Source organism: Bombyx mori, chromosome 16 (genome assembly GCF_030269925.1).
Source record: "Bombyx mori chromosome 16, ASM3026992v2".
In the NCBI taxonomy this organism is placed as follows: Eukaryota; Metazoa; Arthropoda; class Insecta; order Lepidoptera; family Bombycidae; genus Bombyx; species Bombyx mori.
In genome coordinates, this window is record NC_085122.1 from 8236289 (window position 1) to 8256780 (window position 20492).

At 38.7% G+C, this 20492-nt stretch overlaps 1 protein-coding gene across 3 annotated transcripts; it reads left to right on the forward strand.

Moving 5' to 3' along the window:
• The first annotated feature begins 672 nt into the window (after positions 1 to 672).
• Positions 673 to 16060, forward strand: LOC105842159 (luciferin 4-monooxygenase). Of its 3 annotated transcripts, none has more exons than XM_038016334.2 (12): positions 673 to 753; positions 1084 to 1259; positions 5271 to 5478; positions 5932 to 6136; positions 6440 to 6562; positions 7629 to 7803; positions 8320 to 8454; positions 10455 to 10583; positions 11751 to 11834; positions 12622 to 12768; positions 13997 to 14162; positions 15376 to 16060. In XM_038016334.2, the coding sequence occupies exons 2-12, from the start codon at positions 1098 to 1100 to the stop codon at positions 15504 to 15506; spliced, it is 1665 nt and encodes a 554-aa protein (XP_037872262.1). In that variant the 5' UTR covers positions 673 to 753; positions 1084 to 1097; the 3' UTR covers positions 15507 to 16060. The 3 variants fall into 3 exon arrangements, with proteins under 3 accessions (XP_037872262.1, XP_037872261.1, XP_062529015.1); XM_038016333.2 differs by having other exon boundaries at positions 1095 to 1259; XM_062673031.1 differs by having other exon boundaries at positions 706 to 838.
• Positions 16061 to 20492: the final 4432 nt, after the last annotated feature.

Consider the following 20492-nt stretch of genomic DNA (forward strand, 5'->3'; position numbering starts at 1 on the left):
GCGGGACTCCAGCCGTGAGAGGTCGCGGGGAGGAGCGGGTTCCCTCGACTCGATATCGAAAAGAGTGGTTCGACAAGAAGTCCCGTATGATGAGCACGAGACTATCCGGCACGCCCATGTTGAATAGTTTGAAAATCAAACCGTTGTGCCAGACTTTGTCGAACGCTTTTGCGACGTCGAAGAATAGAGCTCCCGTGTATAACGGTTTTGGTTGATTAAGCCCCACAAGAATGTGCTCCGTGAGGCGGTGCACCTGTTAAACGCATGAGTGATTTGTACGGAATCCGAATTGTTCATCGATGAGAATGCCCTTGGATGAGACGAAGTCTCTGAGGCGTTTGTAGAGCAGACGCTCATACAGTGATGGTGATCGGGGGTGTGAGATTTCTCCTCCTAACGCGGGAGGTAAATTCGTGGTATTCCCCTTTGAAATAGCACCGCTGTGCTTTTCACTGGGTTAATGTCTAACGATGTCCTAATGTTGCTCGAAGCGAACACCTCAATCCCACATCCTCGCAAAGAAAAGAATTGATATTATCGACTTTACGTAACACTTGTGACCAAATTTTCTGCTGTAAAAAAGTATTTGTTTTTTGTATGCTTGCGTCATCGCTTTGCAACTACGACGCTGATAAAACGTTACTTTTTATCTAACGCACGCTTAACACATGAATGATATTAGAATAACAAATTTGAAACCACTTTGTAGAAGTGATTTGAGCGTGACAGTATTAACACGGCAGTGATAGAGAAGTAGGCTATCTGTGAACTATTTTATTTGGACTATTTTTTAAATTCGTTTTTAAGTTTGCTACGTTTTGTAGAATACGTTTATTGAGTAATTGTTAAACTTACATTTATAACTGTAGCAAAAATGCTTACGGCACAGCTTAATGTGTATTAGTGTTTACATCATCATCATAAATAATGTATTGATGCAATAAGAGAATTATATCTTAAAATTGGTTAAATAGATTACGATGTATAAGAACTAATTGTATTTTAAATTACTCGATTCGATTTGTCTAAATTATAAATATCCCCTGTGCTTTCATGCCGACTATGTAAGGTAATGTTTCTTAGAAAACTTTCAGGAAATGGCGTTTATTCCGTACATACATTCTACGTACAACGTCAATGGGTTTGCTGATGATCTGTCCTCGCGAATCGTCGCTCAGACCGGTATCCCGACTGATCGATATCACCTCGGCAAATTGATATTGCAGGGCTTAAAAGATGACCCGGATTTCGTTTTGCAGGCAAGTAATTTCATGTTTATATTTCACGGGTAGCATTGACAATTGACGAGATGTCTTTACTGTGGTACAGTAGGCTGAAATGAGCGACCGTCCTGCCCGTTTCTGTTGCGGGTAAGTTGTACGTTCCAGTTAGACCAGCGGTTGGGGAACCGGGGTAAATTACCCTAAGTGGGGTAAAATGCAATTTTGGGGGGTAAAAATGAAACTTTTGTGAGTAAAAAGCATATATTGAAGTGAAACTTCTTTAGAATCGCTAAATTTTTTGTTATTGTTTTCTTTTCAAAATTATCATGGGGGCTATAATACGAAAGATGCTAAAAAGAAGCGATTTCGTTTTTTTTTTGTTCTTCGCCATGGGGTAATATCAACTTACACAAAAATATTTTGGGGTAATAATTAAAAATGTTCCCCGACCGCTGACTTAGACTGTTACATAAATTCATTCGCGAAGCCGCTGCCTTTGAGTTGTTAGGACTCCTTTGGAGTCGATCGGGCAGCTGTTAACAAATCCCATCCCTCCTGGCTGAACTTTTGCTCGCCCATCTGCCCTGGTGAAATTAGAAAGGCCTTCGGGCTACCAGTAAGTGCTTCTACCCTAAAAAAAAAAGAATGTTACGACTGTACATAATGTAATGCAATCGAGGTCTCAAACTGAAGTCGGCGTGCAGCATTTCTGTCCATTAACAACCAGTGTGCTTAGTTCGAGTTTTTTAACGTTCTCGATAGCGTAAAAGTTAGCTCATATTTGTATGGAATGAAATAGTTTGCCTACGTTTGCCGCTAGAGGCGCTGTTCCAACTGCATACAAAACTGTGTTAACTTTTACGCTATCGAGAACGTTAAAAAACTTGCACTGAGCACATTAAGAGAGCTCATTAAAAAATCTTTAAGCTCTTACGCTATTCAATATGAAAGGATGGAGTGATATGCAAACCCATGATTTGTGATGATTGGGCGACCGTCGGTCTAACGATCCGAGACACGGCGTTATATCAATAGGAGGAAATCTAAGCATTTAAAAGATAAAAAAAGTATGTACGCAATAGTTAGTTATACCTTATACTTATTTAGGGGACAATTATTAGGAAACATCTTGCTTCTTGCATCTTGAAGGCGTATTATCGTTTATAGTGGCGTTATCATTCGAAATTTTGTTTGTTTGTTTCGTATATTATAGTAGTTTGTTTATCTTAAATAGCCGTGTCCATTCTTGACAAAAGTTCTTGACGTAAAAATGTATTATTACACATTGAGCCGAAAGTACAACATCGAATTATTAAACTACACATTTTTGTTTAATTATTACTGGTGGTAGGACCTCTTGTGAGTCCGCACGGGTAGGTACCACCACCCTGCTTTATATCTCAAGGTGGGTGGCGCATTTACGTTGTAGATGTCTATGGGTTACATTAATAACTTAACACCAGGTGGGCTGTGAGCTCGTCCATCCTACTAAGCAATAAAAAAAAATTCTATCGTATTATTTTTCTTAGGAATAGTTTGAATGATGAGCAATATACCTAGTCTTGCCATAAATACTGAGACAAAGGAAAAAAATCATTCTATTGCAAATAACATTTATTACTTTTACAGTGTGTTTGTTAGTTTAATACATAAATATAAAACAATTTAAAGTATAAAAAGCTTATTCGAAGTGGTCTCCATTGTCTGCAATACAGTCCTTTAAACGTTGAGGCCAGTTATCAATAGAAGCACGCACTCTTTCCATGGGAAAATTTTTCACTGCCAATCGTACGAATTGTTTTAGGGACTCCAAATTATCAAGGCGTTTAGAGCAAGCCGTACTCTCTAAAACTGACCATAAATCATAATGCAGCGGATTAAGATCGGGACTAGACGACGGCCAGTCTTCAGCTCTGATGAGGTCCGAAACGTTTCCAACCAAGACTGCGTAGACCGAGCTTTATGACCTGGCGCCGAGTCTTGCTGGAAGGACCATTCTTGGTTATTGAACATGGTGTTGTTAAGGGGCTTCACTACCTTCTCAAGAATGGTATCTTGATACACTTGCGTCGATGTTTTGATACCTTTTTCACAAAAGTATGGCTCAGTCACTCCTTCATAGCTAATACCCCACCAAACCATCATTGAAGTCGGATAGTGCCCAACGTTGCACTCTGTCGACTAATTGGGAAGCTTCCTTAGAGCTTTGAGCATAAATACGGTAATTTTGTTTGTTAAAATGTTGCTCAATTGTAAAAATGTTCTCATCCGTAAACAAAAATTTTCTATGACCTCCCTTTGCGTACCGCTTCAGTAGTTGTTTCGATTTTACCACCCTATTCTCTTTTAAATTATCAGTTAAGAAATGACCAGTACGTCTCTTATAGGCTGCAAGTCCTAAGTCATCTTTTAAAATACACGACATGGTTCTAGGTGCTATCTTCATCTCCCGAGATAAAATCTTTTGCTTTCGGACAGGATTTCTTCGAATTTTTTCTCTTACTGCTTCGACCACCTTTTTCCTACGAACACTACGTGGACTGCCAGATCTTTTTCTGTCACAAATAGAGGAGGTCTCATTGCACCTATTAATAGCCCGGTACACAAACACTTTACTAATACCAAGCGTATGGAGAGTTTTAAAAATTGCATTTGGCTCCATACCTACTTTGTTGTAATGATATCACAGCGATTCGGTTCTCTTTATCACCCCACTCCATTATAATATCGCAAAATATTGTAAAATGTATTGGCGCCAAAATGAGAAAACTCAATGAGAAATCATACAAAAATGACAGATTCCTAATTCAAATGTAATATTTTGTTTATTTTTAATTGTAACAGTAGGTTTTATGGCCAGACTAAGTAGACCAGAAAACGACTAGACTGATTTGTTTTTAGGTTGTATTCGTAAATCTTGCTCGATTGGTCTTTAGACCTTGTAGCATTTAGGTTTTGTTATTTGAAATCTTTTAAGGTTCCCTTGGAAAGTCCACAGGAAAATAATCTACTCATATCGAATGACGCGACTGCGACAACATAACATTGTGTAATAAACCCGAAAATATTATTATTTGTATAAATACCGGGCATCTTGTGAACTCGTCCGGGTGGTTATTATCGCCCAGCCTATTTCTGCCGCGTAGCAGTATTGCGTTCCGGTTTGGAGGATGGGGCGGCAGTTGTATTATAGAACTGAGACTTAGAACTCACGCCTCAAGGTGGCATTTACGTTGTTGATGTTTATCTAACAACCTTGCACTCATCTAAGCAATAAAAAAGGCCGAATTAAAAAGTATTTTCTTATCCTGGCGACCCTGTTTCGGGTACTTATCGTTCAGTCAATAGGGGCTTGACCTCGGAAAATTGACATACCCAGTATAATAAATACCACATAATAACTTGTACTGTGGCATCCTAAAACTATTCTCAAAATTCACAATAATTGGAATTTCACAAGTTTTAAAGTCAGGAGTCAAAAGTCACAAAATCGATCTTTTTTTTTGCAAATATCTCGTTTTCTATGAGTTTTACGCTATTTGTATTTATTGTCAATAGTGTAGAGAATTAAATTCTCTACAACTCTTATATTTAATATCCTCTCTACCTTGAACTGTTTTCGAGATAGAGGGCGGAGAGCGCGCGGTCAGAGAATTATCTGAGGTCAACTGGTAATCCCTATCAAAAACTCGTAATATGAAGTTTATTTATTGCTAAATATACAATTGTCGTTTTTTATTAACTTTTAATTTAAATTCAATCTTTCTGCAGCATTTGAAGGAGAAAACTGTCCGGTTCAGAGTTTATTTGAGAGTGGAATTCACCTAATTTAGCCTAAAATGACTGACTGGACTATAAGCCAAATTTATAATATGATTGTTTTGTCATACGAGTGGCAAATACTCAAGTTAATCGGACGTCTTGAAGTTGGTTAGAAATGAAGTTAAACCCGTTCCGTAACAAAGACATACACAAGCCAGGTTAACAAAAGCGTGTTATAAGACTGTGATTTTGCTGTTTGATTCAAAAAAATGAATTCATTTTCAGATCGATGGCGCGACAGGTCAATCGGAAACAAAGAAGTCAGCGTTGGAAAGGTCAATACAGTGTGCCGTTTCCTTGACCGAGCTGGGACTAAAGAAAGGAGACGTCATCGTCCTTATGGGATACAATCATTTGGACTTGGCAATACCACTATACGCTGCCTTGTATTTAGGAATTATAGTTTTTAATGTCAGTATGGAGATGACAGACAGTAAGTACCTACTATAAACGTATTTTTCGTACACGTACATACATTTTGACTAAAGCACACGATTTTGTATGTACCGACTGCACGAAAAGTAATGATGCGTTATTTTTTAAATAGTCAGTTACATTTCGACTTAAGTCAAGCACCTGCTCGTTTGGGTTCCACGATCCTGCATTCCGCAGCCAAGCAAACAACTAGTTCCGGTTTGAAAAGGATCAATTGGATCAATTCGGTGCATCTATGACACACTGATAAACGTTTACTGCAGCAATCTCCGCCACACGCACATTTAAAAGGCATCGATCTTTTTGCCATCGCGGCTTTTCATGCATCATGTCTCCGCCTCGTAGAGGAATATGGGAAAGTCCAGTGCCCGCACCAAGCGCACTTTGCTTTTATAGCGAATGAACAATTTGAATGTAGGCAAGTTCAAATTATGTTTTTTTTTATCTCTAGATGCACTTGCACAAATTTTCGCTTCAAACCAACCAAAAGCTATATTTTGTCAGAACAGAAATCTTGCTAACGTAAAAAATGCACTGGAGTTTTATGAGCATGATATAAAATTACTTACCTTCGATGATAATGATCAAAAGGACGTTTTAACTTTTTCTGAATTGATGACTGGTTTTGGTAGTGATGCATCGATTGGAAGCTTCAAGTGAGTAGATTTTATGTTTCTATTCCTGGCCTTTTGCGACCATAAGGCTCGGGCCACTTCAATTTCAGTTATAGTAATGATAAAGGAGCCTTTACCGCTTTATTTGTTCTAATTATTTATTGTCCAAAAGTAACCGGGAGTCGAAAATAAACGCCACCTGCTACAAGGTAAAAACAGTTAAACCAATTTAAATAAACCTACTGATGTAAAGGTTATCTGTCTAACCACCCCTTCAAACTTGTAAGAATCAGAATACGTGCTTGCCTAACTCACAGAATTTTCCTAATTTGGCATCATTTTTAGGCCAACAGATTTTGATCCCGAAGAAACAATTGCTTTGATAACTGAAACAAGTGGAACTACTGGAGCGCCAAAGGGCGTTGCTCTTACGCACAAAAATTTAGTCATATCAATTACTTTTAATCGGTAAGTATGATTTGACCGGTCAAGTAATTAATAATTGTATCTAAAAGAGCAGAATTTTCAGAACAAGAAGTTATTTACATAGCAGTTTTCCGTTTTTTTATTCACTGTATAATTTTCGAAAAGCAGCTCATACTGGAGTAAGCAATTAGTACTCGTCACGTAGGTAATTAATTAAAAAGCGTTAGTTTAGTTTATATATGTCTCTTTCTATTGTTTGCCAAAGTGTGAGAGTGTGTTTGTCCTAACATAGAGATTCGAGCAGACCAGAATTATGTTCGGCCTATTGTCTAACTTCAATACATATTTTAGATTTACTTTATAATTTACTATTACTCGCATATTATATCTCATTTTTTTTAATTCCATATGATTACTAAAGCCGTAATTAAAAATAGTTGATAAACAATACCATTTTATTACATCGTTCTTTACGGGGTTCCGGACCGCTTTTTTTTTCTTGGTAAGGCAGAAGCGTTTACGCCTCACCTACTGTTAAGTATTTGTCGGAGCTCATAGATATCTATAAAATAAATGGTGAGACTTTATCGACTTTAATACATAAGGTCGAAATCACAATTGCTGTATAGGTAACGATTACCCCACCCTTAAAATCGGAAATCCCAATTAATTTTTAACTTAAACTGACTCATACTAGTAAAGGAATGCTGCGATTTCAATTCCAGATAAGTCCGCACTATCGTTCTGCCTATTTCTGTTACGGAACAAACCATGAGTTCCGATTCAAATTCTTTTAAAGCTGTTATGCAAATAGTTCTCTGCCGAGCTGATGAAGATTTTTCCCTTATAGAGAAGTCTCTCGTTTTTACGCTACAGGGAATCCAAATTAGGGGCCCCTGTGTGACTTACTAGTCTCCTGTTATTATTGTTCATTGAAATTGCGAATTCGTTTTTTAGCATTTATAACCGCAATTGCGTTTTAATGTCTACGGAGTTCATGCCGGGTGAAACTTGAGTTCGTCTTCGGACCAGAAAAAGAGCACAATAAGCTCCTAAATCATCCGGAAGTTTCATAGATAGCATTTTGTAAATTAACATACTATTCCAGGAGAAACTTTGGAAGGTTCTCCACGCCTATAAAGTCGTTGTTAATAGTAACACCGCTGAATTGGATTTCAACTACCTTATATGTTTTGTCTTCATCGATACTGAGATACAAAAGAATTCAATCATCAAAACCAACAACTATAGAACACATTTGTGACCTTATTAATAAATATAAGGTACTTAGTCTATAAATCACCTCTACTTTTGCTTTTTTTTATTATCAGTTTTGAACATATTTTAAATACAGTTAATTGCCAGACCTGATAACGGAATTTTATTATTTGTAGATCAACATTTACATTTGATTATTAATGAAATTAAGAAATAAAAATCGATAAAAAAAATTTTTTTTTATTGCTTAGTTGGGTAGACGAGCTCACAGCCCACCTGGTGTTAAGTGCTTACTGGAGCCCATGGACATCCACAACGTAAATGCGCCACCCATCTTGAGACATAAGTTCTAAGGTCTCAAGTATAGTTACAACGGCTGCCCTACCCTTCAAACCGAAATGCATTACTGCTTCACGGCAGAAATAGGCAGGGTGATGGTACCCACCCGCGCGGACTCACGAGAGGTCCTAACACCAGTGGTCACAGTTGTTCATGGACATCAGCGATACCAGAGGCACAGTTAAGCCGCTCCCTAAAATTAGGAGTTCGTTTGGTCGTTATTTATATTTTCACATTTACAGCCATCGTCTTTAACCACAACGCCGCCCTTCATGTTAACGCTTTTGGAAAATAAAGAGAGATGTGACTTCAACAGCTTTAAACATATCCGTCTCGGTGGTTGTGCTATAACAACAAACATTTTAGAGTATTTAATGGTAAGTAAAGTACATATTTTTGTTAAAACTTTAACATAAAATGACTCCTTAACGCCTGGTAGTAGATATTTCTAGATACGGTTTCTTGGTCCGTTTAACGTTTGAAAGTTACACGAGCACTTAAGTACGCTACAAAGATGACACCAACACCCGATCTTCCAAATCAATTCAAATCAAATCAAAATATTCCTTGAGGCAGGCGTTTTTAGAAAATCAAGTCTTCGACCGATTGGGATCTTCTGAAGGTTCGCTATTAACAAGAATCATCAAGAAACTATTTTCTACATGCTTGTACAACCCAGAAAATTTACAAAAAACTTTATTATATAAGAATTATATAATAAAATTATATTTAATTAATTTAATTAAATTATAAAATAAAGTTAATATAATAAAGTTATATAATATATTATATAACTTTATTATATTAACTTTATTCCCAACTTTTTCCACCTCTTGTGGAAAAAGTTGGAAAATATTAAACTACCCACGGAAATAAATAACATTCTAAAGTTTTGGTATGGGAACCAGATCAACAATGTGCGATGGGCTGGGGCTTTGTCTCATTCATATAGGTTGGAGTGCGGGGTGAGACAAGGCGGGTTGAGTTCGCCTACGCTCTTCAACCTGTATATGAACGAGCTGATCGGCGAGCTCAGTAGGACCAGGATTGGTTGTTTCATAGACGGGGTGTGCGTAAACAACATCAGCTACGCAGACGATATGGTGCTGCTGAGCGCGTCTATCTGTGGCCTAAGGCAACTTGTTTCTTTGTGTGAGGGATACGCCAAATCACACGGTTTGGTGTACAACTGTAAAAAGTCGGAGATCATGGTCTTTGAGACCAGGGGTGGGACGCATGATAAAATACCTCCCGTAGTACTCAACGGAACGCCATTGACAAGAGTTTATAAATTTAAATATCTCGGCCATGTGTTGACCCCTGATCTCAAAGATGATGAAGATATTGAACGAGAGCGGAGAGCGTTGTCGGTTAGAGCAAACATGATAGCTCACAGGTTTGCACGGTGTTCACTTAAAGTCAAGGTCACCCTCTTTAGGGCCTACTGTACTAACTTTTACACGTGCAGCTTGTGGGCTGGATATACTCAAAGATCGTACAATGCTCTCCGTGTTCAATACAATAACGCGTTTAGGGTGCTGGTGGTGCTGCCCCGCTTTTGTAGCGCATCAGGGATGTTTGCAGACGCGCACATAGATTGTTTTTACGCTACCATGCGTAAGAGGTGTGCATCTCTGGTAAACAGAGTGAGGGCCAGCTCCAACAGTATCCTGAGCATGATCGCAAGCAGGCTGGACTGTATATACATGGGTCGCTGTGGTGCCATCTCCCATGGGATGTTACCACAGTAATTCATTGTGATGTAAATATAACTACTAACATAGGTCTAAGTCTTATTAACAATTTATATGAGTCATGGATACTTGAAATAAAAACATTATTATTATTATTATTATTATTATAATAACAATTACGTTTAGATCTTCAAGAAAACTCTGTTTTTTTCCTCTATCTAATCATTGGGGAGCCTAAGGGGCTATTCCCTCACGAAGCGGTAGGTGAGATCACGGGCTCAACCTGAAAGAATTGCTAACACTGACCTTAGCGAGATCAGGGCTTTGCTGAACATACCACCGAATCAGTGAAGATCCTGAGAAAGATCCAGAAACTGAGAAGATCAGGCGAGAAACTCAATGGGTTGTGTCTAATGGACAAGTCTCCATTACCAGGCAATGGCAAACGATCTGCTCAGTACTGTGTTCATACGGACAACAGATCCAAACGAATCTCAATATAGTAGAATAAATATATCGGTCTAAAAACTGTCACAGGTGAATCTTTCGCTACAGAAATATATCGAACATTGGTGAAACTCGAGAAGACTGAGATTACCCTGAGAAATACCGTGTCGAAGATTTTCGCTTAGAGCGATCTACATAAAATTTTCACCTATTTATGTTTTATTTTTCACTCACAGAAATCCTTGCCACACGCAGAAATATCGATTGGTTACGGACTGAGTGAGGCTGGAGGAGGCCGTGTCTTTATGAATCGTTCGCATCCTCTTGGATCTATTGGACAACCCGTTGGAACATTTAACTATCGCGTAAGTTCCTAGCGTATAACTTTAAACTTTGTAATGAAATTTCAGCTTCATCAGAAACTTAGTGATGCGTTATCTATCTATCTATCTCTTAGGTTTATGGCGTTTCCTTTTAGATTTCGCCAATGTCAAGTGTATTTAATACTCTGCTAGTGATGCGTTATTATATTAAATGAAATCTATCAATGTCATAATAAAAATAATAAAAACGTTCGGAAAACCGGTGAATAAATGTCTAATGCTGGTAATAAAAGATTTAGGGTTTTATTAACACTGTAGACATAATAACTTTCCTTTAACTTTCCATAAACAAGTCCAAAACCAAAGTCATGGTGGTGGATAGGTCTAGAAAATTGGAACTCACTGGCGCATTAGACCTAGAAATAGTGGACAATTTTAACTACCTGGGTTCCAACATCAGTAACAATGGCTCGTGCGAGAAGGAAGTGCACCGGAGAATTGGTATGGCTAGGAGTGCCATGACTCAGCTCGGAAAAATCTGGAGAGATCGCAATATATCCGTAAAGACCAAAACCAAACTGGTACGGACTCTAGTCTTCTCGATTTTTTCGTATGGCGCTGAGACCTGGTCACTGAAATCTGCAGACCGCAGACGCATTGACGCCTTTGAGATGTGGTGCTGGAGAAAGATGCTGCGTATTCCGTGGACAGCATTTCGGACCAACGTATCAATCTTGCAAGAACTCAGAATCTCCTCGCGGCTTTCATCCGAGTGTCTTCGCAGAGTCCTTGAATACTTTGGTCACATTGCACGGAAGGATGGTAGCAATCTCGAGAGGCTCATCGTGACTGGTAAGGTAGATGGGATAAGACCTCGGGGGCCACCGCTCTTGATTCCACGTTTGACAACGCCCTCCACACCGCCAGAGACAAGAATGGATGGAGAAATATCGTGCGTGCAAAGGTGATACAAAAGGGTGGTCACGACCCTCAGTAATGGGAAATACGACGCAAGGAGAAATTGAGAACGTTAAAAAACTCACACTAAGCACACAGATCGAAGTCTTAATAATTATATAGTAAAACAACTGATACATGGAGAATAATGTCATACATGCTAATATCTATTTTGGTCATTGGTGGTTATTGAGGTGTTTAACATTTCCTAAATTATTCATATTTTAATACTGCCATTTTTGTATTTACCAGTTGATTGACATCGAAATGCAAAAAGACATATTAGAGCCCAACGTACAGGGTGAACTATGGTTGAAGGGACCCGCCATATTTAAGGTAATGTAAGAATGTCCAGCATCTTAAAAGATAAAAAACAAGCCTGGCAATAGTAGAATTAGTTTTCTCTAAGCAGACAGAAAAATCCGTGGAGTTTTTTTTTATTGCTTGGTTGGGTAACTGAGCTCGCAGCCCGTTGCTCTGTGGTCACCTGAGCCCAAAGTCATCAACAAGATAAGTGCCACCATCCAAGTTCGGATATGAGTTCTAAGTCTCAGTTTTACAGTACAGCGGTTGCCCCACCCTGCACAGCAATTCATTCAACAATTCATTCGCGGCAGAAATAGGCAGGGTAGTGGCGACTACCCATGCGGGCCCACAAGACCCCCTGGTGGTAGGGTAGTAACGTAATTACTCACTCAAATTGTAGCGATCTTACGTGAACGTGCCTTAAATACGTACTTCTTTACAATAATTATTAACTGGTTGCGAGATTTGAACACCGACAGACATACGAGTTTTTTTTCCCTACCTAATTGTGGGTAGCCTAAGGGCTATTCCAACTTCACCCGGACCAGTAAGTGAGCTCACGGGCTCAACCTGAGAGAATTGCTAACACTAGCCCTAGCAAGAGCAGTGCTACACTGAGTATAATACCGGATCGGAGTCGGGACCCACTGAGAAAATCCGGCGAGATACTTAGGTCTATGGGGTAATAACACCAGTACGCCGAACACAGAGGACAATAATTTTTATTTTAATACACAAAGATAGTGAGATTACTATGATTTGAGAAATAAGATATTGCGAACTTGCTTTTTATCCTGTTCCTTTAAAAAAATTACAGGAATATTACAACGACCCTGAGAGCACAAAGGAAGCATTTTCAGAAGATGGCTGGTTCAAAACTGGCGATATTATGTACCGGGATGAGCACTTTAATTTTTACTTTGTAGATCGACTAAAGCTGTTGATTCATTACAAGAATCATCAGGTAAGAAATTCAGTTATTGTTTTGCAGATTCTTCAGTACCTACTTCGAAAAAAGTAGTCGTGGGATTTTATAGAACACTAGCGGCTCGCTCCGGTTCCGCTCGGATCTTAAACAAAAATTTCAATGATATTTAACGTTGTTTTATTTATTTTTTAACAAAAGAACACTTATTGCGGCATAACTATAATAGTTAGACATATGCTGTCGCGACACTTTTTGTAAATAATAATGTGTTCTACAAAGTCCTAGTACATTATTTTATTCTCTCATCAATAGTTTTCGCAGGGCACGCGATGTAAATAATAGTTTAGGTAATTTTTTTACACCTAGGGTTACATTATTGGAGTTTTAGTAAAGATCCCTAAATTTTTTCAAAAAATATTATAGCCTATGTCATTCGGGAATAGTGTAGCTTCCAAACAGTGAAAGAATTTTTCAAATGGGTCAGTAGTTTCGGAGCCTATTCAATACAAACAAACAAACAAATCTTTCCTCTTTATAGGTAACTAGCGACCCGCCCTCGCTTCGCTTCGGAAACATTAAAACACACATGAAACCAAAAAATAAAAAATAAAATAAAAATTAAAAAAAGTAGCCTATGTTCATCAGGGACAATGTCGGCTTCTAATGGAAAAAGAATTTTTCAAATCGGTCCAGTAGTTTCGGAGCCTATTCGAAACAAACAAACAAACAAATCTTTCCTCTTTATAATATTAGTATACATATAGGTATTAGTATAGATAAGACAATGTGCTTGCCCACTTGTCCTGGTGAAACTGGAAAGGCCTGCGGGCCATCAGTAATTCTAAAAAATAATATATATATAACTGCACAGACACAAACCGATTTAAAAAATTGAGTTGTATTAATTGAATATTTAGTTTTTGTATTCTTACATTGTTATTACTACAGTAAACACATAGGGGTATCACTATCCCACCTATATTTGCTACAAAGCAATCGTGCCTTCCGGTAATCATAGATAGACTCGTGAATGATCATTCCGATTCAATCCATACTTAAAACATACAAACACTTCATGCACCATACAAACACTAGCTTTGCGGGAATGGATCATAGCTTTATATTCTCAACACAACTACGAAGCACTCGTATCTTAGAAATGTAGCCATTTTAATTATATATTTGTATGACATACACTTACAGCCAGCTTTAAGTTACCGGTGATTTTCGTTGTAATAAAAAAAACTTATCAACTACTTATTAGATATCACCGCTTGAAATAGAGAAGGTCATTCGCCAACATCCAGGTGTGTTGGACGTCATAGTCACCAGCGTCACGGACGTCCAGCGCGAGGAGCTGCCGTGCGCTTGTGTCGTGCTTAAGGATGGTTGTCGCGTCACCGAACAGGAAATCAAGGACTTGGTTAAAGGTATCATACGATTGCAGTATGACCGTAGTAATGTTCGTATACTCGTAGTGTGTGTAATATAATGATAAAACTGATAGTGGTGAATATAAATCGCACGAGGATTAGTTTAGTACCAACAGATTAGTAGTCGAAGTCGTCGTGGCCTAAAGGATAAGACGTCCGGTGCATTCGTATCGAGCGATGCAACAGTGTTCGAATCCCGCAGGCGGGAACCAATTTTTCTAATGAAATACGTACTTAATTGACGTTCAGTTCACGATTGACTTCCACGGTGAAGGAATAACATCGTATCATAAAAATCAAACTCGCAAAATTATAATTTGCGTAATCACTGGTGGTAGGACATCTTGTGAGTCCACACGGGTAGGTACCACCGCCCCGCCTATTTCTGCCGTGAAGCAGTAATGCGTTTCGGTTTGAAGGGTGGGGCAGCTGTTGTAGCTATACTGAGACCTTAGAACTTATATCTCAAGGTGGGTGGCGCAGTTACGTTGTAGATGTCTATGGGCTCCAGTAACCACTTAACACCGGGAGCAATGCTTATGCAATAAAAAAAAACAAAAATAGTTTAGTGCGACTGACCCACGAGCAAACAGAAAAAGATCAAATAGATTCAGAAGCGACTCACAACGTATTCCGGAGGTTTCGCAGATGACACTTTTTAGCCAATAATAATGTGATGTTAAATAAAATTGAAGGCGCGCTGTGAATTGCTTGACACAAATCATTACGGATCCTCCCGATCCTTTTAGGTAGCACAAGCACCGGTCACTGTTCTCGTGGAACCCGTCGCTTGCGACGAAGAGCACGACGAATGAATTAACTCATAGACACAGCCCACTGAGTTTCTCGCTGAATCTTCTCAGTGGGTCGCGTTTCCGATCCGGTGCTAGATTTTGCGAAGCACTGCTCTTGTTAAGGTCAGTGTTAACATCACTCCGGTTTGAGCCCCGTGAGCTCACCTACTAGTTAAGGTTACGCTGAAATAGCCTCTCAAGACTATCTATCAGCTTAGGAAGAAAAAAAAAAGAAATTGACACAAATTAAGTAGGTACCACCTACTCGTTTTAAGTTTGTCCCCTAGGCAGATTAACATAAATGTTTGATGCAAATTTCCATACTCATTCTTTTATTCTGTGAAAACGTTGCCGCTTTACCTAAAACACTTTTGTAGATTGTCATGTACAACGTGTGTCATTTTATAAATTTGCAGATTCGCTTTCGGATCCAAAACAATTGAGAGGCGGAGTTATTTTCCTAAAAGAAATGCCGACGACTCCTCAACTTAAAATTGACAGAAGGAAAATAAAGGAATTAGTGATTAACACTGTGAGGGAAGCATAAAAAAATTACATATTTTACCTTTATCATTTTTATTTTAAAGCCGGAGCGGATTACTAGTATTTTATTGATTTATTTTGTGTTACAATTTAAAAAATTTAAAAGAATCAACCTTTAGATGGAAATATCAATGATAAAACAAAAGATGAAAGGGTATAAATAAAGCATAGTGTATCAGTTATTACAGATGGATTTCGATCATTAGTAATTTTAAAATTTTATTATCCAATCCGGATGTTCTTGGATGTGTAACCAGGATTCAAAAGTGAAAAGACAAGAATAAACACAATCTTAGCGCCCTTTTAACTTTTGCAAAATTTACTTAATGAAAAAAGGATTGCTTTAAGCAAAATTTCATTTCATTAAAAATAAATCATTTGTGCAAAAAAAAAACAAGTATTCTTACTGATTCTCTAGTAACTTTACATAAACTTTTGAGTTTTCATTCAACATTCATTTGGGTTTAATCGTGTTTCAAATTACAGTAGTGGTATATATATATATAATGAATACTATCGATAACATTAAGTTGTTGAGTTTAATAAAAAATACCCAAAGCTTTGATGTTTTATTTATTATCACGCTTTTTTTACCTCGCCACGTACCCTTATGCCGGCCACTCATGTGAAGGGCCGTCAAACATTCATTCGCAAACTTAGCGGCTGTGCAAATGGGTTCGGTACTCAATTTGCGAACCCGTTTGCGCTTCCTCCTACACTTGTTTACGAATGTCTTGAGGTCTTGTCTATCTCAAGGTGGGTGGCGCATTTACGTTGTGGATGTCTATGGGCTCCAGTAACCACCTAACACCAGGTGGGTTGTGAGCTCGTCTACCCATCTAAGCACTAAAATAAATATATATATATGAGATCACACCGAAGTCGTTGAAGTATATTAAGAAATGTGATTCCGTTAACTGAGATTTATAAAGATGTTGTAATAAAAGATTTATCTTATTATACCTAATATAAATATTATTCTATACGTTAGTGAACTCCTCCTAACGGCTCGATCGATTTTGATGATCTTTTGTGTTATGTACCAGCAGGCTCTAGAATGCTTGAGATTCAAAATTTAATATTGTAAAAACTTTTTTTTTTTTGTTATTCATCAAAACAGTCCAGATTATTATTACAAACTCGACCAAGCTAAGTTTGCACCTCGCTGGAATATGGCGGACCGCCCGCTTCCCCAATCACTTTCCCGCGATCGCCCTGTCGCGTCGCGTCAGTACGGTTAGCATATTTGTCGCCAACACGCATCATACGAGTTTTCGTCTCCCTATACGTTAAATTTTAAATTTTTTAACTGTTCTTGTTAGGTTTTTTGTTGAAGTTTAGTTATATTATTGGGCTATTTTTGTTAAGTTTTTGTTGAACGCTTGACGTTAATTTTTTTTTACTTCGAGATGATTGTTGTGGGCAACAAAATGAAAGGAAAGGTGATACACAGTGAAGGGAGAAACACAATCCTGAAAAAGAAACATAAAGGAAAATGATTACTCAGCAATTGGGATACAAATTTAAAAAGTGCAAGAACGCCCGGGTGGGTGGTCCTAATACAAAAACCCGATATCGCTATATTGTAATGTACCTATACATAACACATGGTTAAAAAAATGCAAAGTAAAATCTAACAAACGTTTGTTTAAATTTTTAAAGTCATAGCGAATCCTTTTTCAGACCGTACACCTAAGCGGCAGTGTGACGTAATCGATGCGAGGTGCAAACTTAGCTTGGTCGAGCTGTACTATTTATAACTTATTCAAAAAAGTTTAAAAATCTGCAGATTTAATACGAGTGTAAAGAACAACGTCTGTCGGGTCTGTTAGTGTAGGTTTTTTCTACCACCAGATCGGAAACATGACCCACTGAGAAGATCCGGCGAGAAACTCAGTGGGCTGTGTCTGTGGGTTAGTATACTCGCCGAGCCCTTCGTCGTAAGCGACGAGTTCGACGACAGCAATAACCGATGCTTGGGGTACCTGAAAGCACAGTTAGTGGGTCGGGAGGATCCGAAATGACGTGTTTTTGGCGATGTCGACTATTTACCATTCTGTCCGCAGGATCGGGAATGTAGTCACCGGTGGCCACGATGAGAGAGTTCTCGTGGCGTGCCGCTTTCACGAAATGGCGCACTGATGTCGACTGCATATACTTACTGATGGACCCTAGGTCCAGGTCGTCGTGAAGGTCGATGTTCCTGACGAACCACGGGGCTCCGACGGCTATCCTGCAAAAACGGGATTGAATGATTTGATGGGGTTTCAAGTTAGTGCGGGCCCGCGTGAGCGAAAAGTGTACTTGCATAAGCCATGACGGGGCGTATGCAAGTTTAGTGGAGTGTCACCATAGTTCTAAGAGACAATTTACTTCGCTTGCAAATCATCGGATAGTTGTTATTTTATTCCCAGATTCGAACACTACAGTTTTTGGTCGTCATGGAAGTTTCCCGACAATCATTGTTACTCCTGAAAACCTAAAAAAAAATTTAATATTTGTGAATTAGAGCGATTATCCAACTGATATTTTTTTTTAATTTAAATAAAGAAACGAATCTACATAGGCGGCACTGAAAATTTCGGGAATTAACGAAGTGACACAACATTACTATTTAAAAATGTATTTATTGCTTTTCGAAGTATTCTCCGCGAAATTTGACACATTTTTCCATACGATGGAACCAATCATTGAAGCAACCATTCCATTCGGAAGTTGGGGTCTCCAAAATGGCCGTTTTATAGGCGTCCACAGCTTCTTCAGGTAATGAAAATCTCTGTCCACGCAATTTATTCTTTATTTTAGGGAAAGTATAGAAATCATTAGGGCTTAGGTCGGGGCTGTACGGCGGATGGTCTAATAATTCTATGTTTCCTTGCTATTAAAATTATTTTGTTCTGTGCGCGGTGTGAGAACTCGCATTGTCGTGATGGAGGATGATGCGGCGGTTGCAGTTCTCTTTACGGAGTTCAGAAACGATCTGTGGCAAACAAATGCTAGCATACCATTCTGCATTAACCGTTCTTTGTCCCTCAAGAAGAATAGTCGTAACATGGCCGGTTTTGGAGACAAACGTGGCCACCATTTTTTTGCAACACTCCGTGAACGAACAATTTTTGTTGGCTTTAACTCATTTTCGAACACCCAAACTCGAGACTGGTTTTTTGTTTCGGGTTCGTACGCGTATATCCAGGATTCGTCACCTGATACAATGTTGTATACAGCATTTGAGGATCCTGCGTGGAATCTTTCGAGAGTTCTGACGCACCAAGTAACGCGAGCCGCTTTTTGCTCTTCACAGAGCGAATGCGGTATCCATCGGGAAAACAACTTTTTTACACCTAATTGTTCATGCAAGATTATTTGTATTTGACTCATGCTAATGTCTAAAGTTGCCTGAATTTCGCGGTATGTCACATGTCGATCTTCCTCAATCACCTTACGCACAGCATCAACGTTTTCTTGGGTGACTGCAGTTTTTGGACGACCTTGACGGGGATCATCACTGAGCTTGACACGTCCACGTTGAAACTCAGCAAACCAGCGATAAATTGTGGTTTTGGATGGGGCTTCATCACCAAATGCAGAAATCATCCGGTCAACACACTGTTTTTGCGTTAAACCACTTCGAAAGTCATAATAAATCATCGCTCTTGAATTTTCTCGAGTCAATTCCATTTTCTCAACGACTAAACAAATTTGACAAAACCTCGTGACAAGACCGATAATATTTTTTTAAATAAATAAATGGTATTCGATTTTTAAAAACCAAGGAGTTTTCAATTAAAAAGATTTTAATATGACAGGAACAGTGGAAATATTCCATTCCCGATACTTTTAGTGCAACCCTCGTAAAGGCTTCGTCAAACAGAACGCGTACTTAGCGCTGCGTTTTAACGTCGCGCTCTTTTCATGTCACACAAATTGACTATAGTAGAATTATTTTGTCCGTGCAGTTTGGGTCATAAAAAATCGGAGCGGTGAAGCGAGTATTTCGCTCTCTCTTCCACTCACGAGCCTTATGACCGGGCATAGTGATGCGCATTATTGTCGATAAGCGTTATCGATAGTGTATTTAGTTTTGTCATTTTGTGGGTTAGTGATAAAAATGAAAGAAAAACTCACTAATCGAACACTTACACTACATATAGCCGCAGCAAGTTAACGAGAACGGCAGAAATTAACACTTTGTAATTTTTCGGGATCTATTCTTATTTCAGTGAAAACTTTTAACACATTGTTGATAACAACACGTGCAAATATTGTTTTGAATAAATTCTACCATTTTGGTACAAAACAAAGGAGTAGCCATTGTGTCACTAAAGAAATTCACAGAACGAATGCATAAAAACACATTTCTCTTCGACATAATGTACTATAATTTGCAGGTAAGTACAAATGACTCTTAATATAACAATGTCTCACCACCCTTCGTATACCACCCCGCCGCCGTGTACCTGCCTTCGATGACTCATTTGTTTTTCTCGGTAATGATTTTGCGCCCGCGCAACATGCTCACCGCCCTAGCCGGGCTATGTTTTATGACCCAAGCTGCACGGACAAAATAATTATACTATAAATGAGTCCAACGCTCCTTGATGCAACGCATTCGCCAAATCATAGTGCCTTTCGATAGCAGTGTGAAAATTTAAAAGTATCAAGATGTCGAGTGATTCAGATGTGGTATTGTATAAGCATAGGTATTTTCTAACTATTTCTATCAATTTTCGGGCATTATCCAGTAATTTAATACACATCCACTCGGACGCTAAAATAAATTTTGTAAAAAATTACAACGCCTGACGTCAAAAGACAGAGCGTTGCGTACTATAGCGCTGGCGCTCTGATTGACGGTATATTACCATAGTAGTACAACACATCTCGGCGTCATAGCGCGCCTTCAGCTTAGCGCTCTGACGCACGCTAATTACCCGTTCTGTTTGACGAAGCCTTAAAATGGCGGCGATGATCACGCACTCTCACTCTAAGC

Bases quoted from the DNA above. Each gene is read 5' to 3' on its own strand.
- LOC105842159 (XM_038016334.2), top strand. From the start codon at position 1,098: ATGGCGTTTATTCCGTACATACATTCTACGTACAACGTCAATGGGTTT. The intron at 6,137-6,439 runs GTGAGTAGATTT...CATCATTTTTAG, and splicing joins GCATCGATTGGAAGCTTCAA to GCCAACAGATTTTGATCCCG. The intron at 8,455-10,454 runs GTAAGTAAAGTA...TTTCACTCACAG, and splicing joins ACATTTTAGAGTATTTAATG to AAATCCTTGCCACACGCAGA.